The 22963-nt window shown below is 43.8% G+C and overlaps 2 protein-coding genes and 1 long non-coding RNA gene across 5 annotated transcripts in view; 1 reads left to right on the top strand and 2 right to left on the bottom strand.

The window, feature by feature from the left end:
* The window catches only part of LOC114632335 (gamma-aminobutyric acid receptor subunit rho-1), a 32782-nt gene extending 23932 nt beyond the window's left edge, over positions 1-8850 (top strand). For 2 of the 3 annotated variants that reach the window (XM_028780880.1, XM_028780887.1), the window contains 5 exons: positions 1782-1864; positions 2774-2914; positions 4778-4930; positions 6262-6458; positions 7852-8145. In XM_028780880.1, the coding sequence (XP_028636713.1) occupies positions 1782-1864; positions 2774-2914; positions 4778-4930; positions 6262-6458; positions 7852-8145 (868 nt within the window). Of the gene's footprint in view, positions 1-1781; positions 1865-2773; positions 2915-4777; positions 4931-6261; positions 6459-7851 lie in introns of all 3 variants that reach the window. The other variant, XM_028780874.1, reaches the window with a different exon arrangement.
* Positions 8851-15413: 6563 nt separating this feature from the next.
* On the bottom strand, positions 15414-18908 carry LOC114632091. The gene is made up of 2 exons (XR_003713037.1): positions 17947-18908; positions 15414-17198 (listed from the first exon to the last, which is right to left on the bottom strand). It is a non-coding gene; the product is annotated as an uncharacterized LOC114632091 (long non-coding RNA).
* A 74-nt stretch (positions 18909-18982) lies between these two features.
* Positions 18983-22963, bottom strand: part of Pm20d2 (peptidase M20 domain containing 2) — a 16375-nt gene continuing 12394 nt past the window's right edge. Inside the window, exons 6-7 of the mRNA XM_028780840.1 lie at positions 19847-19954; positions 18983-19612 (exon numbers count right to left, since the gene is read on the bottom strand). Of these exons, the coding sequence (XP_028636673.1) occupies positions 19458-19612; positions 19847-19954 (263 nt within the window). The 3' untranslated portion in view covers positions 18983-19457. The remainder of the gene's footprint in view (positions 19613-19846; positions 19955-22963) is intronic.

Consider the following 22963-nt stretch of genomic DNA (forward strand, 5'->3'; position numbering starts at 1 on the left):
TGTGAGCCAAATAAGCCCTTTCCACTCTGAGCTGCTTTGTCAGGGTGCTTTATCACAGCAATGGGAAACAGAACAGACACACTGATAGCATGGTATTTACAAGTGAAATAAAATATGTAATACTCTTTACTTATAATTTCCAAGTATTTTAACTTGAGCATGATTTCCTACTATTTTTCTGTGAAACCCTTTGCCAGTTTTTATAATTTCACTATCAAGAACAGTTCTGCAAAGTGAGACCATAGTAGACCATAGTAAACATGTCTGCTTGCTCAGATGACAAATGAGCATAGACTGACACTTTTATTAATGTTAATAAGCAAGAAGTGAGGTAAGAAAGAACTGTAGGATTTACTCACTTGTTCAAGAAGTACATACATACTTGCTGATTTGGGTACCAGCTCTGAAATTCCGGATGAACATTTCCTGAGTATCCATGTCATTTTCAATGCAATGGCTTTACGCACATACATTTTGTTTTTCCTCTTTGTTTACTTGTTTTTATTTTTAAAAATCTTTTTCCTATACAATATATTTCAGTCATATTCTTTCCCTGATGCCAGCTCCCCTCAGGTCCTCTCGTCTTTGTACCCACCCAACTTTATATTCTTTCTCTCTCTCTCAAAACTAAACACAAGACCCATACAATCAAAACAAACAAACAAAATCCAATAAGAGAGAAACTACAAAAGCAAAACCCAAAGTGCACAAAACCACTTGGAGTCCGTTCTGCATTGGCCAACCACTCGTGGGTACGATGCCCTCCCAGAGGTGTGGTTGACATGCTCAGTGACGCACTCATTGAAGAAAACAGATTTCCTTTCCCAGCAGTTATCAACTGCAAGTGGCTTCTCAGTTGGTGGTGGGGCAGTCTGTCCTCTTCCCCTTCTCATTGCTGGGATTTTTGTCTGGTTTGAACTTGGGCAGGTCTTGTGTGTGCTGTCACAGTCTCTGAATTCATATGTAGTTCAATTCTGTTGTGTCTGGAAAATACTGTTTCTTTGGTGTCATCCACCACCTAACTCTTCCTCTTATGGTCTTGTCATACCTGAGCCTTGAGGAGAAGGTTTGATAAAGACATTCCATTTAGGGCTAAGTGCTCCAGGCCTCTTACTCTCTGCACCTTGTTTGTGGGACTCTTAGTTCCTGTCTACTATAGGCTTCTCTGACGGTGGCTGTGTGGGACACTGATCATGGGAATAGCAGGCTGGTATCAGGGGTTACTCATTGCTGTGTTCCTTCAGCATAATGCAGTAATAGGTTTTCCCTAGGCCTATGGCCTATCTAGTCTCAGGCTCTTGACCACTTAGCAGTGTCAGGTAGGGATTCACTGTCCTGTGATTTTCCTACTACACAGACAAAGTAGATTTCATCAGCAGCAAGAGTACAATAAACAGTAAAGTGTACTACTCCCTAAGAAGTGGTGAATTTTGAGTAGTTATCCAAATATATTTTGAGAATACTTTTTTATTTGAACAACAATTTAAATTTAAAAAGTGCGTGTGTGTGTGTGTGTGTGTTACAATGTTATACTGACTGACATTGTATCTCTAGATTCTTGGACTGTGATGGTGTTAGCCGAGATACTCATTTACCTTGTACAGTTCCCAGTGTCAAACATAAACACTTGAGATGACTCCAAAGATCATGTTGTGCCTAAGGGGCTTTCCTGATGTCAACACACTTAGGAACTGGGGAACGGAAGCAGGGCCTTTTCCCTGTGCTTTACCGTTCTGCATCTGTCTCCATCAGGCACTGAGAACTTGTCTTTTTGTTTCTAGAGTTACAGTGACAGCAATGTGCAACATGGACTTCAGCAGGTTTCCCCTGGACACACAGACCTGCTCCCTGGAAATCGAAAGCTGTGAGTAAATGCAGCCTGGCACCAGAACTTCTAAATACCCCTCTCAGTAGCAGGTGAAAGTTCTAGGAACTCTGCTTTGCTCTTCCTGCCTTTCACCTCCTGGGATCAGGCTCTCCCAGAGGACCTGGGATAATCTTCTTTACCTAAAGCCTGCTGGTTGAAAATGCTAGTCACTTTCATAAAACGCCTTCACAGATTAGTGTCTGTTTGATACCTGTGTACCAGAGCTGAGCCAGTTGACACAAGATGTCTCCTAGCACACAGTCAAGGTTTAGAGAGCCCTCGAAGAATAGACTACACATGCACAGACTTACTGCAGCCCCAAGAGGTTTCACCTCAGTTTTGTCCAGCAGCACATGAGCTTGTGCAATGGGACTCCGTGGCCTCACCTGAGTGGGGCGTGGTGGGCACTTGGCAGCCTCGGAGTGAGAGTTATTTCACCTTACTTTGAGGAAATGGGCACAATTAGTCTGAGGAGAAACCCTTCTCCACATGTGTTGCCTGAGAGTGAGTCAGGGTCTGGCCATTGGTGATGAATCCTTACCCTTTGCAAAAGAAGAAAGAGTATGCAAAGCTGAGCCATAGGGCAAGCTGAACTCTTGCCAGTAGTTAACTTTCTCTGCCCTACAAACAGCACTATCATTTAGTTTAACCTAGTGTTGCAGTGGAATTGTGGGGTAGAACTTTTTGTAGGAACTGTCAGCCTTTAAGCTTCAGAGCTTGCCCTGATAACTCTTGAGAAACTGGGAAGAATTTGAGTTGTCTTCCATATTATTTAGATTGCGGTTTGCTATCTTACCACAAGCCAAGTATTCTGTGTGTGGGTGGAGGACACAGAGGTCACACAGCCCCATAGGCAAGCCTGGCTTGCCTGCCACCCGTGCCTGACACTGGATCTCTTCTTCCTAGATGCTTACACAGAAGATGACCTCATGCTGTACTGGAAAAAAGGCAATGACTCCTTAAAGACAGATGAGAGGATCTCTCTCTCTCAGTTCCTCATTCAAGAATTCCACACCACCACAAAACTAGCCTTCTATAGCAGTACAGGTGAGCTCCGAGCATGGATTGAGTTTCAGGGAGGATTCATCTTGGCTAGAGGGTTCAAGCTCTATTTAGGAAGTATGTGATTTTGTTGTTGCATCAAGTGTTCAAAGGTTTGAAACAGAAGGCCTAAAGCCTTTGAGACCAGACCTAAATGAAGTCTAGTAGGTATGCATCAGGTAGGGGTGACTTATTTCCTTTGAGTCAGGATCTCACTTCATTATCCATGCTGCCCTGAACTCACTATATACTATGTAGCCAGGCTGGTGAACTTATTATATAGTATGTAGCTGAGCTACTGAACTCATAATATACTATGTAGCCAGGATGGTGAACTTATTATACTATGCAGCTAGGCTGGTCTGAACTCATTGTACACTATGCATCTAGTCTGGCCCTCTAGCTCAGTGTCACCAGTTCTAAGGTTATAGGTGTGCTCCCAGGCCACTAGCTTTGTAGGCAATTTTTGATCCACCAATGTATCAGATTCAACTGCCTAGAAAATATTCAATAAGACTCAAAGGAAAGCCAGGTGAGTAGGTTTGTTTGAGATGATTGCCTTGTTAAGTTGACCTTGCATCCATGAAATGCTCACCAGAGCCTCTCCTCTATAGCAACAAATAAGTTCCAATTCAGAATGCTGTTCTCTGCTCATCATGTGGACCTGGCTGTGGCTTTATGAGTCAAAGGTCTGTATGGGCATGTCACCTCCTGTTGTCTGAGACTATGCTCTGAGGTCTTCCCCAGCTGTTGGCCTATGCTTGTAGACAGCTAAGAGCTAACATTCTCCATCCCTTGCCTCTTATTTGACCGGTCATCTTTCAGAGGGTTTTTGCTGTTTCTCTTGCTGTACTTCCACCTTGTAAGCACATCCCAGACTTTCTAATCTGTTAGCATAATACCCCAGTTTGGTGTGGGAGTTCAGTTCACCCTTGTAACATCAGTCTTCTGAAAGTCCCTTTGCAATCACTTGCTGATACTAAAGGGCATGTCCCATGCGATACACTCACTGAGAATACCAGGACCTGAGTTATAGTTGCCAAGTCCCCATTTATTCTCAGTCCTGAGCATCCTCCTCTCACACGTTCCTTTTCATGGAAAACACAAAGGCAGAGTACTGCTTAATGGACCACTGGTTGTTACTCTATGCCTAGATAAAATACTGTGTTTATACCTTAAAACACATTCCTTCCCATGTAGAAATCCAGTTTGGGAGCCAGGCATGGGGCTATTCATCATCCCAGCTCTTGCAAGATAGAGGCAGGAGGATCAGGAGTTCAAGGCCATTCTCAGCTACATAATGTTTGAGGCTGGTCAGAGCAACCTAAAACCCTTTCTTAAAAAGAGAAAAATTTAAAAAGCAGAGAAATAAAGGGGGTTATTAGTGCTTATGGGGCTGCAGTTCAAGAAAGATTCTGCTCCAGTGGGTCTGGGCTATGGCTTAGGAGTCTGGAGAAAGAGAAGGGAGGGGGAAGAGGGAGAAAGGGGGAGAGGATCAACCTCAGGGTCTTATGCCTGCTGTTAAGGACTCTACCCATGAGCTATATCTGAACTTCTAAGAAACTTGTAACCATAAGGCTGATGGGCCCCCAGCCATATTTTGAGAAACCAGACTTTAAGTGACTTTCTCAGGGGTTCCCTTTGTGTTTATGAAGGGGACAAAAATTTCTAGTTGTGGGTTCACACAAATGGTGAGGGTCACCACATGACACCTCCACTGTTTGTTTCCTATTCCCCCTCTAGTGGTATGGTTCCAGTGGGGCGGGGGGTGGGGTCTTAGGCAATGTTTATGGTTCTCTAAATAAAACTTGTTTTCTGAAGGAGGCAAGCCACTATGTTGCATCTTCTCACTTCTCCCTGTGTCCCCAGGCTGGTACAACCGTCTGTACATCAACTTCACTCTGCGCCGTCACATCTTCTTCTTCCTGCTCCAAACCTACTTCCCTGCCACCCTCATGGTCATGCTGTCCTGGGTGTCCTTCTGGATTGACCGCAGAGCTGTGCCTGCCAGAGTCCCCTTAGGTAAGGACTAGCTTAAGTATTTATTACAGGTGTTTGGAAATACTGGCCATTCCCTTCATCCTTCTCCTCTTCACAGCATAGCTTGGAACTACTTCAAAGTACTGATTTGAGTAGTATCCCCAATCTAAGTGCCACATGGAAATCTGTCCAAATAGCTCACCTGTAGTCTTCTAAAAGCCCTGTCCTGAGGTTTCCCAGTCTTTGGGTGATTTCCATGCTGGTCTGTATAATGTATTCTGTAATAGTGTTGCTCAAAGGGTGGCCCAAGGGACCTTTAACAATCCTTGAGGGGGGTTATTAAAAAATGAACACTGAGTAAGACAGATTTCCTGGGTAAGGACCTGCAGGGGGGTTGGGGGACTGTTTATTTTAAGATAAGGTTTTCCTGTGTATCTCTGGATGTTCTGAAACTCACTCTGTGGACCAGCTGGCTTCAAACTCAGAGATCTGCCTGCCTCTGCCTCCCGAGGGCTGGGATCAAAGGTGTGCGCCACGCTGCCCAGCCAGGACCTGCATTTTCAATATGTCCCTCACTTCCCATCACCTCTCCTCACCCCAAGGACTGAGCTCACAGCCTCACTACTGCTGAGACAGCTCAGGCTGCAAGTGATAGGGAGGCCCACCAGGCTTCAAGGAAATGGTTCTGAGTTGGCCCTGAGGATGACCCTAATCCTCCATGATTTGATGTTTTCCAAACAAATGTTCTGAGCTTAATTTGAAATCCTGGGCTATTTCCCACAGACAGATGCCCTGTTCTCTAGCAGTTAGCTGTCACACTCCAACAAGTACTGGGCTAAATACATGTGTGCTTTCATATTCAAATCTGTCTTCTATAAATAAAATGATCCTGGTAGAACTGATGTCAGGATACTCAAGGTCTTTCTTCCGGGCGAGCACACCGATCCAGCATGGGGTGGCTGTCAGCTGAAGGGACAGGCTCAGGATTATAGGAATTTTATGACACAAAGGACACAGTGTTGAGAGAAACTCCATGCTTCACCACCTGATTGTTTATATCTATATCTCCTTTCTTGAAACAATGGAAAAAAGTAGCTGCATGCTAAAATGTCTGGAGCTTTCTGAAGAAAGGATGTGATTTGATGCTGTAATGAATATGCCAGGTGTACAGAGGAGGAAGTGGAGATGAGTGGAAAAGACGTAGAAGAGATTTGTGATAGCCAGGTCTTGAGAGACAGGAAGATGTTCACAAGAAGGGAGCAGATGCTAAATGTCTAGGCCAAGAGAGAATAAGAGGCAGGGCCACGGAGGGATGAGGCCTACGGTATCTGGTGAAGGCAAGCACATGGCTTATTTCTCACTGTTTATGGCAGGCATCACCACGGTGCTCACCATGTCTACCATCATCACGGGCGTCAACGCCTCCATGCCCCGAGTGTCCTACATCAAAGCCGTGGACATCTACCTCTGGGTCAGCTTTGTGTTCGTGTTCCTCTCAGTGCTGGAGTATGCAGCTGTCAACTACCTGACCACAGTGCAGGAGCGGAAGGAACGGAAGCTTCGAGAGAAGGTGGCTTTACTATGACATATGTTAGGCTAGCTTTGGATCTGTGGGCAGGTTCAGCACTCCCTGTAAAGCATGGCTGTGATACCCACTCCTCTGCCTACTTCCAGACATGGTCATGAGCAAATGGAATGATGTATGCTTTGGTATTTGACATTTACATCTTTTTTTCCTTTAAATTTTTTTTTTATGTGCATTGATGTTTTGCCTGCATGTATGTCTGTGTGAGAGTGTCGGGTCCCCTGCAACTGGCATTACAGACAGTTGCGTGTTGCCATGTGAATGCTGGGAATTGAACCACAGTCCTCTGGAAGAGCAACCATGCTCCTAACCTCTGAGCTACCTTACCAGCCCCCTAACATCTTTCATTCAATGAAGAAATTCATTCAATATCTGCATCCCAACAGTCACTAAATCAAATTAAGACATAGTTCATTTAACTGTGCTTCTGTTTAGAATGCTTGCCCAAGACCATCGAAAAACACAGATACTTACATTACACTTCATAAGGGTAGCGAAATTACAGTTACGAAGTAGAATGAAAATAAGTTTATGGTTGGCAGTCGACACAACATGAGGAACTGTATTAAAGGGTCACAGCCTTAGGAAGGGTGAGAACCACTAGTTTAGGGAGGGAATCCCAGATGGAAACTAAATGATAATTTAACATTTGCAGAAAATATTATTGACAAATATGGAGGAGGTCTAAGAGACTACTCCAGAGGCAACCATAACCTGTGCTGGGAAGTTTCTCTTCATAGCTCCCATCATTTCTTAGGTTATCTTTCCTCCCTCCCTTCCTTTCTCCCAGACTGCGACTTAGAACCTTAGTGAGGGTTTTACTGCTGTGAATAGATACCATGACCAAGGCAACTCTTATAAGGACGACATTTAACTGGAGCTGGCTTACAGGCTCAGAGGTTCAGTCCATTATCATCCAGGCAGACATGGTGCAGGCGGAGCTGAGAATTCTACATCTTCATCTGGAGGCTGCCAGGAGAAGACTGGCTTCCATGCAGCTAGGATGAACATCTTAAAGCCCACACCCACAGTGACACACTTCTCCCAACAAGGCCACACCTACTCCAACAAGGTCACACCTCCAAATAATGCCATTCCCTGGGCCAAGCATATTCAAACCACCACAGAACCTCTCTCTTTCAGCAATGCCTTACCATCTACTATTCCCACCATGCTGTCTCGCAATCCCCATCCTCATGACCAACACTGAATAACGTCATCTCTTAAACATTTTTATCAAAGGTTTGGTGCCTGGTGTGATGTCAACAACATGTAATCCAGCCACTCAAGAGGCTAGTGGGCAACAGCCTTCATGCGCAGGGCTTTTGCAGGCTTCTGAGTGCCGGTCCTCACCTCACATAACCCTGTGTGTTCACAGATCTCCTGCACCTGTGGGCTGCCCCAGCCTCGAGCGGTAATGCTGGACAGCAGCTACAGTGACGGAGAGGTGAACGACCTGGGCGGCTACATGCCTGAGAACGGAGAGAAACCCGACCGGATGATGGTGCAGCTGACCCTGGCCTCCGAGAGGGGCTCTCCGCAGAGGAAGAGCCAGAGAGGCAGCTACGTGAGCATGAGGATCAACACCCACGCCATTGATAAATACTCCAGGATCATTTTTCCAGCCGCTTACATTTTATTCAATCTGATATACTGGTCAATTTTCTCTTAGATGCCTGTAATTGTGTACATCTCAGCGTGCACTACAGAAGTTACTGTGAAATGAAGAGTAGGGTTTAAAGCCATTCCGGCACCCACCTGGGTTTTCACTGTCCCCTGTTGAGCTATCCAAAGCTGTACTGACACGACACCTTTTTTGCACTTACTAGGTATCAGTTGTCTATACAGCATTATAGTAGGTGTTACAGGAAGTTGCCATGATAGTAGCTGATATTAGCTGCTCCCAGATCCAGAAAGAGCACATATATATGGACATGCTGCAACTCAGGAGCCCTGGATGCTGTTCACATTGAGGGGGTTTTCCATCAATGGACTGTGTTCTTTAGACTAGGTAGATTTGGGAAGTACTTAAATAAAACTCATTTGCATTGATCCCACAGGCACATAAACCCCTTCTGATGAAAGGCCATGCTTCAGTCTGTCTCTGCACCTGCTCTGCATCCCCCAGACTTAATGAAAGGCAGTGGTGCTCATAGGATCTCATTTTTTACAAGCTGTATGTTTCTCTCCCAATAAGAAATGCTCTTTAGATTGCTGAAATTTCCTTAGTAGAGAAACTTTGAAGATAGAGATGCATGTATCATTGTCTATTTTGTGGAGGTGACTAAGCTAGAGAACCGTGGTCCTTTCCCCACCTAGTCACTTTCCTGCCTCTCTACCATGGAGCAGGTGCTTTCTTCAAAATAAAGTCTTTTCTAGGTAGCGTGATATCATCACTGACTGAGGAGCTTAAAGAGGTATTAATTTCTTCTGCATAATCAGCATTTCAAGAAAACTTGAGGCTGTTTCTAATTTGAGAATGAGAAGCAAACTATTTGTTAAGAGAAAATAACATTAAAAAGCAAAAGAAACAGACAGACATCTTCATTTCCATTCAGTGAGTACAGTGCTCTCTGGAAACTAGAAAGCAAGTATCTTCTAGACTGGGAATTCCATAGACCAGATAAGGCAGCCCAGTAGCAACTGATGTCAGCCATGGGTTGTAATTTGATGTATTGTTTTAAAATAGAAGCCTTCATATTATTTATCTAGAAGATATATAGCAACCCCAGCCAAACTTGCCCAGAGAGTATTTAACAGTATGACATTTTCTAAGGGCCATGTCTTTCACTCAGAGAGACATCTATCTCTTCGGCATCTACCACATCCCAGCAGCCACTAAGCCATCTTAGCTAAGTCATAGCCCATTTAGTTGTGGTTGTGTTCAGAGTTTAGTGAAAGAATCCCAGGAGAAACATACATGATAATTTAATATTGTGGAACATATTGTTAATAAATATGGAGGTGGTCTAAGAAACCTTCCTTCATATATGTCCTTATACCCCCCATCATTTCAAAGTTAACTTGATGGATCAATACTAAATAATATCATATACAAGGCTATTCTTTATTCTGATCTTTTTAAAAAAGAACTATTCGCAAATTCCTACTAAGAAGACAGTCTCTCATTTTCCCCAATAAAAGGTCATCAAAAGCTTTTAGTGAACTCAAGTAATAGACTTAGAGGGATAAAATAAGTAACTAATTAACATGGATTTTCAAAATGACTATTTGTTTTGCCAAGCATGGCTTGCCATGCACTTGGGAAGTAGAAGCAGGTGGGTCTGGAATTCAAAGCCAGTCGTAGCTTTATAGCAGGTTGGAGGCAAGCCTGGGCTAGGTGAGGTTTAAAAAGGTTGATTTTTCATTTTTATTTTATAAAATAATTACCATTAAAGTCAACATCTTTGCCACTGTCTTCTTCCTCACCACTTAGGGCCACTGAGCAGTCAAGGGTTTCAGAGCATGTGACTAAACCCCTATGTACTGTTTTGGATACTCCACTATTTGAGCCAGTGTGTAAAATGCTCTACTAGCCTGCTAACCTGTTATATTGAAGACCACAGACTGGATGGCTTAATCAACAGAGATTTATTTTCTCACAGTTCTAGAGACTGATGTCCAAGGTCAAGGTGCTGGCAGATGTGGTTTCCCCTAGAAGCCTCTCTTCCTAACTTTCCAATAGCCACCTTCTTGCATTATCCTTGCCTTCTTTCCTCTGTAGCAACCTCTGTCTAGATCCTTTTCCCCTAGTTACATTGTATCAGGGCCCACATCCATAGGCTCATTTAACCTTAGTTACTTTTTTAAAAGCCTTGTATCAAAAACCATTTGCTCGTTAGCAATCTCCTCCAAGTTGCAATTCTTCATCTTGGTGAGAAGCTCCTTAGGACTTAGGATGTGCTTAAAGAAGGTGATGCCATCCATCCCACAGGGAAGAAACCCTTTTAGGTTAAGCTCGGAAGCAAATAACTCAAAAGTTTCAGGAAGTCCCTGAAACTGATAAGCTATTACCCTCCACCAAGTATAGATAAGTAATAAGAACTGCTGAGAATCACTTTTAGGTAATCCAAGTAATCTGGAAGAGGAAAAGACCAGCCAAGCTGCCTAGAAGGGACCGTTTACAACTCATCTAGCTGCCTGCAAGTCATGCAGTGAGCTCCAGATTTCCAACTACTGGGAGCTGTCACTCATGATGGGGCGGGCTTTGGAAATGCAGCTGTCTTTGAGTCATTTCTACACATCTAAATAACTCCAATAAAGCTCATTGGTTCACCATGTTGGACATTGGTGGTATCTGTCATTGATTTTCTATCTGGAGTGGGTACATGCTTGTTCACATATATACAGGAACAGTGTCATACAACATGATGTCATACATCATGTACATTTCCACAATATATGCCCATGGAAATCTACTTGCATCAGAGAACATCTAATACTATATAAACAGTTATATTATTTAGGGAAAGAAAAGAAAAAAAAATCTGGGGACTGGAGAGATGGTTTCATGGGTAAGAACACTGCTGCTCAAGTTTGAAAAAATGGGTTGAAATCAGCAGCGCTCACCTAGAAAGCTGTGTGTGCCCATGTGCACGTTTGCAACACTAGTGCTGTGGTGTGTGTGCATGTGTGTGAGTATATGTGTGTGTGCACATGTGTGTAGATGTTTGTATGAGTGTGTGTGCATGTGTGGGGGTGCGTGTGTGCGTGTGTGAGCATGTGTGCATGTGTATATGTGTGTGAATATGTGCACATGCGTGTAGGTGTATATGTGTATGAGTGTGTGTATGTGCACGTGTGAGCATGTGTGAGTGTGTGTATGTAGGGGGCAGAGTGGTGACAGGAGGACTTCCAGGGCTTGCTGGCCACTAGTGTAGCTCTAGATTCAGAAAGAGACCCCGACTCTTTCTGAAAAAGGTGGACAGTAGTGGAGCCAGACACCTGATATTCTCTTCTGGTCTTTATGAGTGCACATGTAAGCATGTGAAGCCACCAAACACATATGCACACGCTATATACACATGCTCACACACATGAAAAAATGCCTGCATCTGTTCAATATGAATGTGTGTTATTACTGATAAATTTTGATTCATAGTTACTTGAATCCATGGATGCAGAACCTATAGGTATGGAGGCCCAGCTCCATTTGATAATAATAAGAATCCATTCAAACTGTGTGTGTGCATGCATGTGTGTGTGTTTTTCTATGTCAGAGTGCAGAGGCCAGACATTAACACCAGGATGTCTTACCCCAATCACTTCCCACTTTGTGTTTTGGAGATACTCTCTCACTGAACTTCAAGGTTGCTTTTTTGCTAAACTGGCTGGCTAGGGAGGGGCTGGAATTCTCCTGTCTCTGGGCCCAGCACTGGGGTTACATGAAGCTCTGTCATATCCAGCTTGTCTCTGGATTCTGGGAATCTAAACTCAGGACCTCACACTTGCAGCAATCTATTACCTACTGTGCCATCTCTCCATCCCTCCAAGCTCTTTATTCCCTTTTATTGAAAATAGATTCATTCGTTTCTTGAACAATATATCCTGATTACAGTTTCCTCTTCCTCCACTCCTCCCAGTTCCCCTCTCCATTCACGTCCCCTTCTCTCCAGATCCACTCCCTTTCTGTCTCTCATTAGAAAAGAACAGGGTTCTAAGAGATAACAACCAAACATAACAAAATAAAATATAGTAAGATAAAATAAACACCATCACATCAAGGCTGGACAAGGCATCTCAACAGAAGGAAAAGATCCCCAAGAGCAGGCACAAGAATCAAAGACCCACTTGTCCACACACCCAGAAACCCCATCAGCATACTAAGCGGAAAGCTTGTGGGGCTGTAGAAATCCTGGGGTGTTTGGCCACGCCCCCAGAACCCAGAGACCTAACAGGCACTCTCTCCATTTCACCCATATAGAGAGTCACATAAGGCACAGGTAGAAGGCGTGGCTAACAGGTCTCTGCCTCAAGATTTACATATTAATGAATTACCTAGAGGCCAGGGCGTAGATATCTAAATTTTCATCTCCCAAGCCCCTCCTCTTTCCAATATAAGGAAGCCCCTCCTGGTATTTTGTGGGAGAGCATTCACATCAAGATACAACTATCATGGTCAATAAAATCTCCATGTCTTCAATTCCACGTGTCTCCTGGGACTCTGGACTCATTTGTGTAAGTGGGAAACTCCCGCCCAGGAAAGCCTTCCCTGCACTCCCTGCTCCAGCGGTCAGCGGGGCTCTCTCCCTAGCAGCGACCATCCATACACCCGAGCCCCTTGTGGGCTGCCCCATCCCTGCTCCAGGGACTCCCTCCCCTCCTGCGCCACTGCTCCCGGGACCCCGCCTGTAGCATGCGGGTATCCCAAGCCCTGGCGGCGCGGGTGAGATCGAACCATCAGCTGGGACTGCCACGCGCGGGAGGCCTGAGCTGAGGCTCTGAAGACTGCCTCAGCCACAACCGCGGCTCGCAGGGCCCTGCGCCCGCCCTGCACCCCACGCGAGTTTTAAACCACAAAAGCTAAGTATTATATATACACAGAGGACCTGGTGCAGACGCATGTGAGCCCTGTGCCTGCTGCTTCAGTCTCTGTGAGCTTGTATGTGCCTTGCTTATGTGCCTTGTGTCCTCCGTCTCCTCTGGCTCTTATACACTTTCTGTCTCTTCTGTGGATTCCCTGAGCTCTGAGGGGAGGGATTGGAAGGAGATATCCCACTTAGAGAGGTGTATTCCAAAGTCTCTCTCTACACGTTGTCTGGCTGTGGGTTTCTGTATTTGTTCCCATCTACTGCAGGAGGAAGCTTCTCTGATGATGGCTGAGCAAGGCCCTGATCTATGAGAATAGCAGGATGTCATTAGGAGTCATTTTATTTTATTTTATTTTATTTTATTTTATTTATTTTTTTATTTTTTTAGACCAGCAGTGTTGGGTTTTATCCTAGATCTCTGGGCTCTCTAGCCTCTAGTTCTTGGTTACCCACATAGTGTCAGGTATGAGGTCCTTTTTGTGAAGTGGGCTTTAACTCAAATTAGCCGTTGGTTGATTTCTCCCAGGAGTTCAGTGCCACCATTGACCTTAGCATATCTTGCAGGCAGGACAGATTGGAGGACAAAGGCTTTGTGGCTGGATTGGTGTCCATGTTTCTCTTTCGGTAGCCTACAGAGTACCTTCTCTCATCATAGACACTACAACGTAGGGGGTGAGGGCTCCATTTAGGCCCCAGCTCAACTTCTCCATGTTGAATGAGTTGTATGGGTGCTGTCCTCAGCAATGAGCCCCACCCAATGCCACTGTCAGTGTGCAGAGAACAGCCCATTGTCTTGGCAACAGCTTGCATTGTCTCAGGATTTCCATGGATCCTCCTTGGCCAACAAATCAATTGAATGCAACCCAGTCCTGGTATTGGAAGCCTCATTTGAAGGCAAGAGATGGCCAGTCAGGACTGTCTTCCCCATTGTTAGGAGACCCCAGTAAGATGGCTTTCATATTTTTTTTAGTAAGTTTCCACTGCACTAGGTTTCCATAACAGCCCTCAAATGACCCTCAATCCCAGCTGTCTCTCCCCTTCCCTCTCCTCCCCTCCCGAGCCTCCCTTTCTCACTCCTATCCTCCAGCCCACCCATACAATGCATTTTATTTCCCTTTCCCAGGGAGATCTATGTGTCCCTCAGTCCCTTCCTTTATGCTTAACCTCTGTGGGTGTAGGGATTGTAGGTTGCTTATTATTTATTTAATGCCTAATAACTACATACAAGTTTTTGATCCGTTTGGAGTTGAATTTTGTTCAAGGTGATAAATTTTAATTCTTCTATGTGGAGAATCAGACCAGTACCATTTGTTGAAGATTTCCTTTTTTTGCAGTGTGTATTTCTGACTTCTTTATCAAACCTCAGGTGTCCAAATCATAGAAGTAAACTTTCCAAACCTAAAGAAGACTTCTATAAAGGTACAAGAAGCACAACACAGAACACCGAATAGATTGGACCAGAAAAGAAAACCCCCTCCTGAACACATAATAACACTAAACATATAGAACAAAGACAATACATTAAAAGCTGCAAGGAAAAAAGACCAAGAAACATAGAAAGACAGACCTATTAGAATTACACCTGACTTCTCAATGGAGACTCTAAAAGCCAGAAGGACCCAGACAGATGTTCTGCAGGCTCTAAGAGACCACAGACACCCAAATTAATATACCCAGCAAAACCTTCAATCATTACAGATGGAGAAAATAAGATATTCCATGACAAAGCCAACATTATCCAACAACCCTTTCCTCCACAAGTTGCTCTGCTCACGATGTCTATCACAGCAGAAACCCTAAGACAGCTCTATTTTATAAGTAAGTCACACAAAGGCCTGTGGATACTTGTTTTTCTCATATGAGATCGTTAAGTGTTGGTAAGAACAGTAATCTGTTCTGAACTATTGTCCAGTGAAGATGGAGCTGTCTATACAACGAAAGTCAAGTGTGAGGCTGTCACTATGTGGTTGACTCTTACCACAGAGGCGTCCAGTTTTCAGTTCCTGAGAGAAATAAAACATTCATTTCAACTTTGGTTTAATTTATTGTTTTGTTTTTGTTTTCTTGGGATAGGATCTCACTTTGTAGCTCTCTATCTTGAAACTCACTAAGTAGACCAGGCTGGCCTCGAACTCACAGAGATCTACTTGCTTCTGTTGGGATTAAAGGTATGCATTACTATGTCCAGTCTAAACATTTATTTTTAAACAAAAGATTTAGTCTTAAAATTCATATTATGTAAACAGAACATTTACACAGGAAGGAAAGGATCCAACTCTACAATCCCCGTGAGTAAGAAAACAGTATGTATCCTTGTATTTGGGTGGTTATGCTTTATTTTATGAAATCACTATTTCGATATATATGTAATTAAAAATAACTGCTATTAGATAAACACACAGACATTTTATATTTTTCTACAAATTTTAATATGCATCTATTAAAACACTACAAAATAATTATAGTCACAATATCAGAGATTGCTTTTGAAAATACTAACCTCTCACATACCCGAACACCCCATCCTCAGCTGTGTCTCTAGACCACAAGCGGCCTAAAGTAGTAGCAAAGTAGTTTATCCCCTCTCACAGATGACTGGAGACTGCTAACGGGTACAAAGATGATAGTCACCATCAAGTTACTCTGATGGTGTGGGACATGCTTCAGAAGATTGCTTCAGGTAAAGAGTTAGAAATCACAGAACACAAAAACCATCAGAAATGTTTTTCTTTCTTTAAAAAATATTATAAAGTGAGACAATTATTCTTCTAAAAGGGACCTGATATCAATTTTTTTGTTTGTTTAAACAGACTGAAGTGATTCATGTGTTTTAAAATATTTTGGAAGCCCCTCCTCAAAAACTCCCAAGGCAGTTTCCAGGTGCCCCCTCCACCTCGGTGTGGTCCATATGAGCTACATCCTGAACTACATCATCCTGGGAGGAGGTAGCACAGAGCACAGGGCCTTTACTTCTCCCCAGTGTTCTGCAAATGTTTACTCACTCAAACGTTGAGACTGTACAGTTTAAAAACAGCAGTGACAATGGAACTGTATCACTCGACATCCTCATAAAAAACATGCAGTGTCTACTTTACCCTAAATACCCCGATGTTTATGTCACAAAGAGACATGGTTAAAAAAAAAACAGAAGAAAGTTTTCCTGTGTAGTTCATCCAATAAGGAGTATTTGTTAAAACTAAAAATCAGCTTAAAATATTTGAGGCAAGCTAAATATTACCTACAGTTATAAAACACACAGCAACTCACTAGTTAACAGTCCAGGTCGAACACACCCAACCTGAAACCCAGAATTCCAACCGTGAGTGGCACGACCCAGGTGAGAACTGCACAACCGGCCTCCTGTGTGCAGGTCAGTCAGCTCTCAGACACGCTCAAACACAGAGCAAATGTCCTTCAAGCTGTGTGCACAAGGCAGACGCATGTGAAACACCAAGGAATTTTATAGCTCTATTTGGGTTTCATCTCTTTCTTCCCCCTCCCTGTATGTATGTATGTATGTATGTATGTATGTATGTATGTATGTATAAAATATAGATTACATAATATGTATGCAAATATTTCAAAACATTTTTTAATCTAAAATCTGAAACACTACCGGTCTTAGGCATTTAGGAAAAAGGAAACATAACTTTAACACATACACCGTACAGGTCCTACATTCAAGCGTCCTTAGAATTAAGTTGGTAAAGGAAAATAAACTTCAGGCTGTAACTACATCTAAGCCATTAGTGTAGCTTGCTCGGTCTAGACTGCACTGACTTAATACATCCCCAGGTGACAGTTAGGAAAAGGTGTATGTAAGGACGTGGTGTATGTGGTACAAAACTCTAAACCACAGGAAGATGAGACAGCAAGCAAGGCCCACTGTAAAACAGCAGCAGCAATCTCCAACAAGAAACACACAGAGATAAAATGGAGCCTTCCCTTCCTTACCTACCTAAAACTGACACTGTTTACACATGAGTAAAACTAAATTTTACTTAAAAAAAAAAAAAGAAACCAAACAAACACGGGACACACATGAGCAACAGCTGTGACGATTCTCAGAGGCTGGGATGCATCAGTAACAACAACTCTTCTAGGATGCTCCCGAGATTCTAGCAAATGAAACCCATGCCCCGTCCCGGGCTGGGGATGCAGCTCAGTGCTGGAGCCCTGGTCTCAATATCCAGTCCTGCAAAAACCAAAACTAAGTCAATCAGCAAAAAAGCTATCCCTTAGGATGTGAGGAACTCATAAAACTGCTATTTAGGACACTAAGTCCATCAATAAAAACCTCATCTCTGACATGTCTTATATTTTGATTGAAGCTTTCATTGATATTCCCTCTTTATACAAAATTCATATCTAATATGATGAACTTGGTTGTGACTACCCACACACAGGGTGTCATGAAGGATCGAGTTCTCAGTGTTGTTATGCAAAGACAGAAAGGGTGGTGTGCACAGGGGCAAGTCTGAGGACTGGTGGGGCAGGGTGAGAGGAGCTGAGATAGGCTTCTGTCTAGAAGGACAAAGCAGAGAGTAGAACAGTCCAGATCGCTCTGACAGGAAGCCCCATCTATACGCGCGAGTGTTTCCAATACAGGGCTTGAAGCTTTACCCAGAAAATGTGAAAGAATCAGAAACTGAGAAATCAGATCTGATTTCTGAGAAATCAGAAACTGCTTGATTGACTGGTTCTGAGAGTTTTGTTTTGTTTTTCTGTGAAGGGTCAGACAGTAAATACTTTATGCTTCGTGGTAGTGGTGGGTTTTGGTTTTTGGTTTTTTTTTTCTCTAAAAATGCAAAACTATTCTTAGTATACTAGCTGCACAAAAGCAAGAAAGCCAGCAAACGCCAGCCTATATCCAGTCAGGGTGCAGCAGAGAACAGTTCTCAGATGTTAGCCTCCAACACAACCCGCCTCCCATTCTAACTTACACATCAAATAGGAATCAGAGGCTGGGAGGGTCTCAGACGGGTGACCTTCCAAGCGGCAGCAGGTCCCACTCAGAGAAAGTGACTTGTTTCCACCACAGAAGCCAAATGAGTTTCCCTGTGTTCTTCCACTTCTGATTCCAGAACGCCTCCTCGAACGCCTGAGAGTTGGTTTCACCAGCTTTCTACATTTTAGTCTTGTGCAGTGAGTTCACACTACATGGCAGGTGTGCCGTGCTCACGCTTGTAATCCCAGCAGCTAGGGGAGAGTGAGAGGAGGCAGGCAGAAAGGAAAACTTGTCTCAAACTCAGCCCCACCGAAACCCAAGAAACTCATGCTAAAGTCAGAATCATGAAGAAATGTTGTTTTATGTGATCCCTCCCCATCTCCTTACCAGGGTATTATTGACAGTGATTGCACTGACAACCACTGAAATGTTTTAGGTTTCCTGGCTTTTGTTTTGTTTTGTTTGTTTGTTTTTTGAGACAGGGTTTCTCCGTAGTTCTGGCTGTCCTGGAACTCACTCTGTAGACCAGGCTGGCCTCAAACTCAGAAATCCGCCTGTCTCTGCCTCCCACTGCCCAGCTGAATCCCGGCTTTCTTGTAAAATCAACTCTCTCCTGTGGTTCTACAAATGCTGTGGTGACACAAACCAGGGAGTGGGCGGAGAAGGTTAAAGAGAAAGTCCAGAGGAATGACAGGAAGTTTAACTAAGTCTCTATAGGGACTATAGAGCCTCCTTTCCAAGGCCACAGGTTCACATTACTACTGGGCCAACACAGGGCTCTGGGATTCTTCTGAGGCTGCTGGGTAGTGGAAACCGTGCAGGACACTGTAACAGAGCACCCCCAGCCTGTGCTCCTCTGCCAACTCCTGCAACATAACACACAACACCTACCCTGCTGGAAAGGCTCAGCCCTGCCTTTCTGTCATTTCCTGTTATTGCCCACTGCTCCTACACCGCTTGTTGGAGTAATTATATGTAAATAAAGAACATCCCCCCCCCCTCTCTCTCCCCGCCCCCACCCCAGTGTTAAAGTAAAGCTAATCCTTTGTACTGGAGATGCTAGGAGTGTCCCACAAGCATATGTTTATTAAATATTTTTCTTTAGACCCAGACAGATACAGTCAGATTTAAAATAAATCCCTGTCCCAATTTTAAACTGCTGAGAAGACATTTGCTACTCTGAACCACAGAGCTCATGAGTGTTAAGTTCTGAAACCTGTGGGACTTGTAACACTATACAACAGATACATTTACAAAACATTACCGAATGTTACACAATCAGGTATCATCTGGCTTAATAGATGGTAATACACACCAATGCCAGAAGCATCACAAACTCCATTAAATCTAGACATGAGTTAGTGTCTTCGCTAGATCCTGTTCTCACTTTCAAACGCTGAAAAAACAAGCATGCTCTCTTTCACTGAAAAAACATTACAAGTAAAACAAACAAACAAACAAACAAACAAAACTTAACGTTTCCTGAGCAGTCCCTAGGTTTTCCTTTTATGCTGGTGTATTTAAAAGCTGTTCTTCTTGAAGTTTCGATTTAAACTCCTTTCTGATTCCTTCCAGCAACTCCGGCTTAAAGATGACGTCCAGTGCGGTCATTGCCAGAGCTTTGGCTGTACGCAGCGTGTACACCTGAGCTGCTTGTGATCCTAAGCGGTGAAAACAAATCAAAATCCCTCTCTCTGTTAAAATGCATTTAGCAATTCCCCAGGTTACCTCTCAGTATCTAAGCTGCCTCTCCAGCCTCTGAGCACAATACAGTGTTTTCTGAGGCGATTTTCTAGAAGAACAGGCTCAAGAGCAGCACTTAGCAGGAGGAGGGAGCGAGCCCTACACCCACAGCTCACGCCCACAGCCCGAGCCCACAGCTCACGCTCGCTCACCTGCAGCTTCTGTGTACTGCTCGGTGTGATTCAAGGCATCAGTCCCAATGTAAAAATATGGATGAATCCCAGGAACCACAAAACTGACATTTCCAAAATCAGTAGAGCCTTGAAACACAAAAGGGAAGAAAGAGGTATTTTGGTTAAATATTCTGAAGGTGAAGTTGTAACTAGAATCCTGTGCTCGATCATGGTTCTCAGGGTGAGCTTCTGGGAGAGCTGCTCACACCTCTGAATTGGCCCAGCTGCTCTAACAAAGCGATCTCCAGACCTGTCCTTGCCCAGCCACAAAGCCAACCCCACTAGCACCCCACTGGGAACCCTGTGGGCCTCTCCTCTGTCCCAGGGCTACAGACCCCTCTCCGGACTGTGAGAGACTGGTTCCTTGAGACTTGATGCCAGTCCCCCCTCTTCTCACACCATATTCTCAGATATTTCTCTATTTATTGCTTCAAATTAGCAATGCAAAATACATTCTTAGTTGTCCTCTAACCCTCTTGCTTATAATCCTATGTCCACCTGATAGTTCCACCTCCATGTCTCATGTATACTCAATATAGTTAGAATCAGATTCATTATCATCATGTTCTGCTACATGCCAACTATTGACACCACCTCCCAGACAGCTCAGAATCATGCTTCCCTCCAGTCACCTCTCTATCCTCATCTCATGCCAACAGCACCACTAATCCTGTACACCTACTGCCCTGGACATCCGCCGTGCTATGCTGGACAACGGGACTTCAGCATATACTGTTCCTTGGTTTTTCAATGTCTCTTTCTTCCTTTCTCTTTTTTAAAGACAAGGTATTATGTGGCCCTGGATAGCCTTAAACTCAGTATGTGATGACCTTGAATCTCTGATCTTCCTGCCTCTCTCTTCCAAGCACTGAAATGATACCAGGTTCCATTATACTTAGGCTGTGCAATGCTGGGGGTAGAACCCAGGGCTTCCAGGGATGCTAGGGACTGAGCTACCCACTGAGCCACATCCCCAGCCCTGCTGTTCCCTGTCATCCACTGCTCCCTGAGCAAGCCTGGGAAGGTCAGTTTCTCTAGCAGAGGTGCTCATGGTAAGCACAGTAGTAACAAATCACTTTTCGGTTTCAGCTTACTTCCTCTTGGGTTATCTGGCTAATTAGTCAAGAATTAGTATTTTAAATTGTCACACATCCGGCTTGTCACAGACAGATACTAACATTTGTTAACTAAATCATAATAAAAGCAAAGCATTATGCTAATTCAGTGGCTACTCAGTGAATCCTGATAGGTTAAACCCTATGCCTGGCAGGTAAACCACACAAGGGTAAATAAATCTAAGGGAAGGAAATGAACACACGCAGCCAATGGCAACAGGAACTACTTTGCTTAAAACTCTAAGAACTTCATATACATTCTCATTTACTTTAAATTTTTTCGGCCTTCTCCTTTTGTTTGTTAAGAAAGGGTCTTGATATGTATCACAGGATAATCTTGAACTTGTGATCCTCCTGCATCAACTTCCTGAGTCCTGGGATTGTACTTGTGTCACCTGTATATACTCAGGTTTCCCGTTTATACTTTAAGAGTTTTCATTTTACTTGGGAAGAAACCAAGTCTTACAGACAAATGTCTAAATGTCTAAATGTCTCATGGCTACAATTTATGTGGCAAAGGTTATGATTTGGGGTACTGTAAAATACACTGTTTCTGTAATACACACTAAGTACTCAGTGGGGTACAGTACATTGGGAAATTGTCTTGTGTTGATTGAACTCACTGAGAAGCTGGCTCTGGAAACATGGTTTCTCCCACCTCCACCCCGTTTCAGACCCAAGTGTGTTTATCTAAAGTGCCCTCCAAGTGTCCTTGTCTGAGGACATCTGACTCCCCTAACCATGACAGTAGGACAGCCCGAGTGCAAGCGGACTGTACAATCGAGCACAGCTACAAGGCCAATCATTCCCAAGAGCTGGTGCTATTGTTTATCCATGATATAAACGCTGCCGTTTACGTCTGGAAGTTCAGCCACAGGAAGCTCAGCTGTGGAGAGAAAGCCAAAGTGCAGACTCCAGCTGACTGCCTCAGCTTCGGGAGTCAGTTTCTGCTAGGTTGTGAGGACAGATTTGATGACATTATCTATTTGTTCTTTTATTTGGAAGCTATCAGAGAGTCTATATATCCCCTATCCTGCAGGCCCCAATCTTACATCTTACAAAAGTACAACCCTGGGCAAACTGGAATACTCACATTAACGTAGTCTCTGACATGGGCATAGAACTTGGAAGAGAGCTTGCCAAGAGCACACAGGAAGCCCAGGGTCTGATCCCCAGGACTGCACAAACCGAACATGGTGCTCTAAAATCCCAACAGTCAGGAGCGGAGGAATGATCAGTTCAAGGTCACCCTCAAGTATAGGACAAGTTCAAGAGTAGCCTGGCTTACATAAGACTCCATCTCAAAATATGCTTTGAGTACGTGTGAGTGTGTGTGAACATGCAAGGATAGGTATACATATATTCCACTCAGAATTCCCCAGTTTTAATCAAATCCATGCAAAGTTTCACCGTCTGCAGAGACGACACAAATCTGTTTTAGTTCATGTGCTGCAGAAGCCAGCACTGGATTCCCCGCTAACCCTCAGCCTTCCACCTCCATCCTTGTGCCAACCATGTCTTGGGGAGGGGTCTCTGGACAGCTTCCTGGGGAGAGGCCAGGAGGGGTCTCTCAACTCTTACCCTCTTTCCTGAACCTTGCTGCATTTATTTATTTTTTTCTTTTTCATCTATTTCAGTTTTCTCATAAAAATCTTTTCTGTTTTCATGCATTTTCTGTTTTCATTAAAGCTAATCTTCTTCCTCTTCCTCTTCCTCTCCTTCCTCCTCCCCCTCCTCTTCCTTCTTTTTATTCTGAGTCAAGGTCTCACTATGTATAGCCCTAGCTGTCCTTACACCCACGAAGATCCACCTGTCTTCCTAGTGAGGGAATTAAAGGCATGCTATGGCATGCACAACCACACACACACACTCACATGCATGCATACATGCATGCACACATACTAATAAATAAAAACTTTAAAAACAGGAGCTGGGAAGATAACTCAGTGCATAGGGTGCTTACTGCGAAGATAACTCAGTG

This window comes from Grammomys surdaster, unplaced genomic scaffold (assembly GCF_004785775.1).
Source record: "Grammomys surdaster isolate TR1022 unplaced genomic scaffold, NIH_TR_1.0 97, whole genome shotgun sequence".
Lineage (NCBI taxonomy): Eukaryota > Metazoa > Chordata > Mammalia > Rodentia > Muridae > Grammomys > Grammomys surdaster.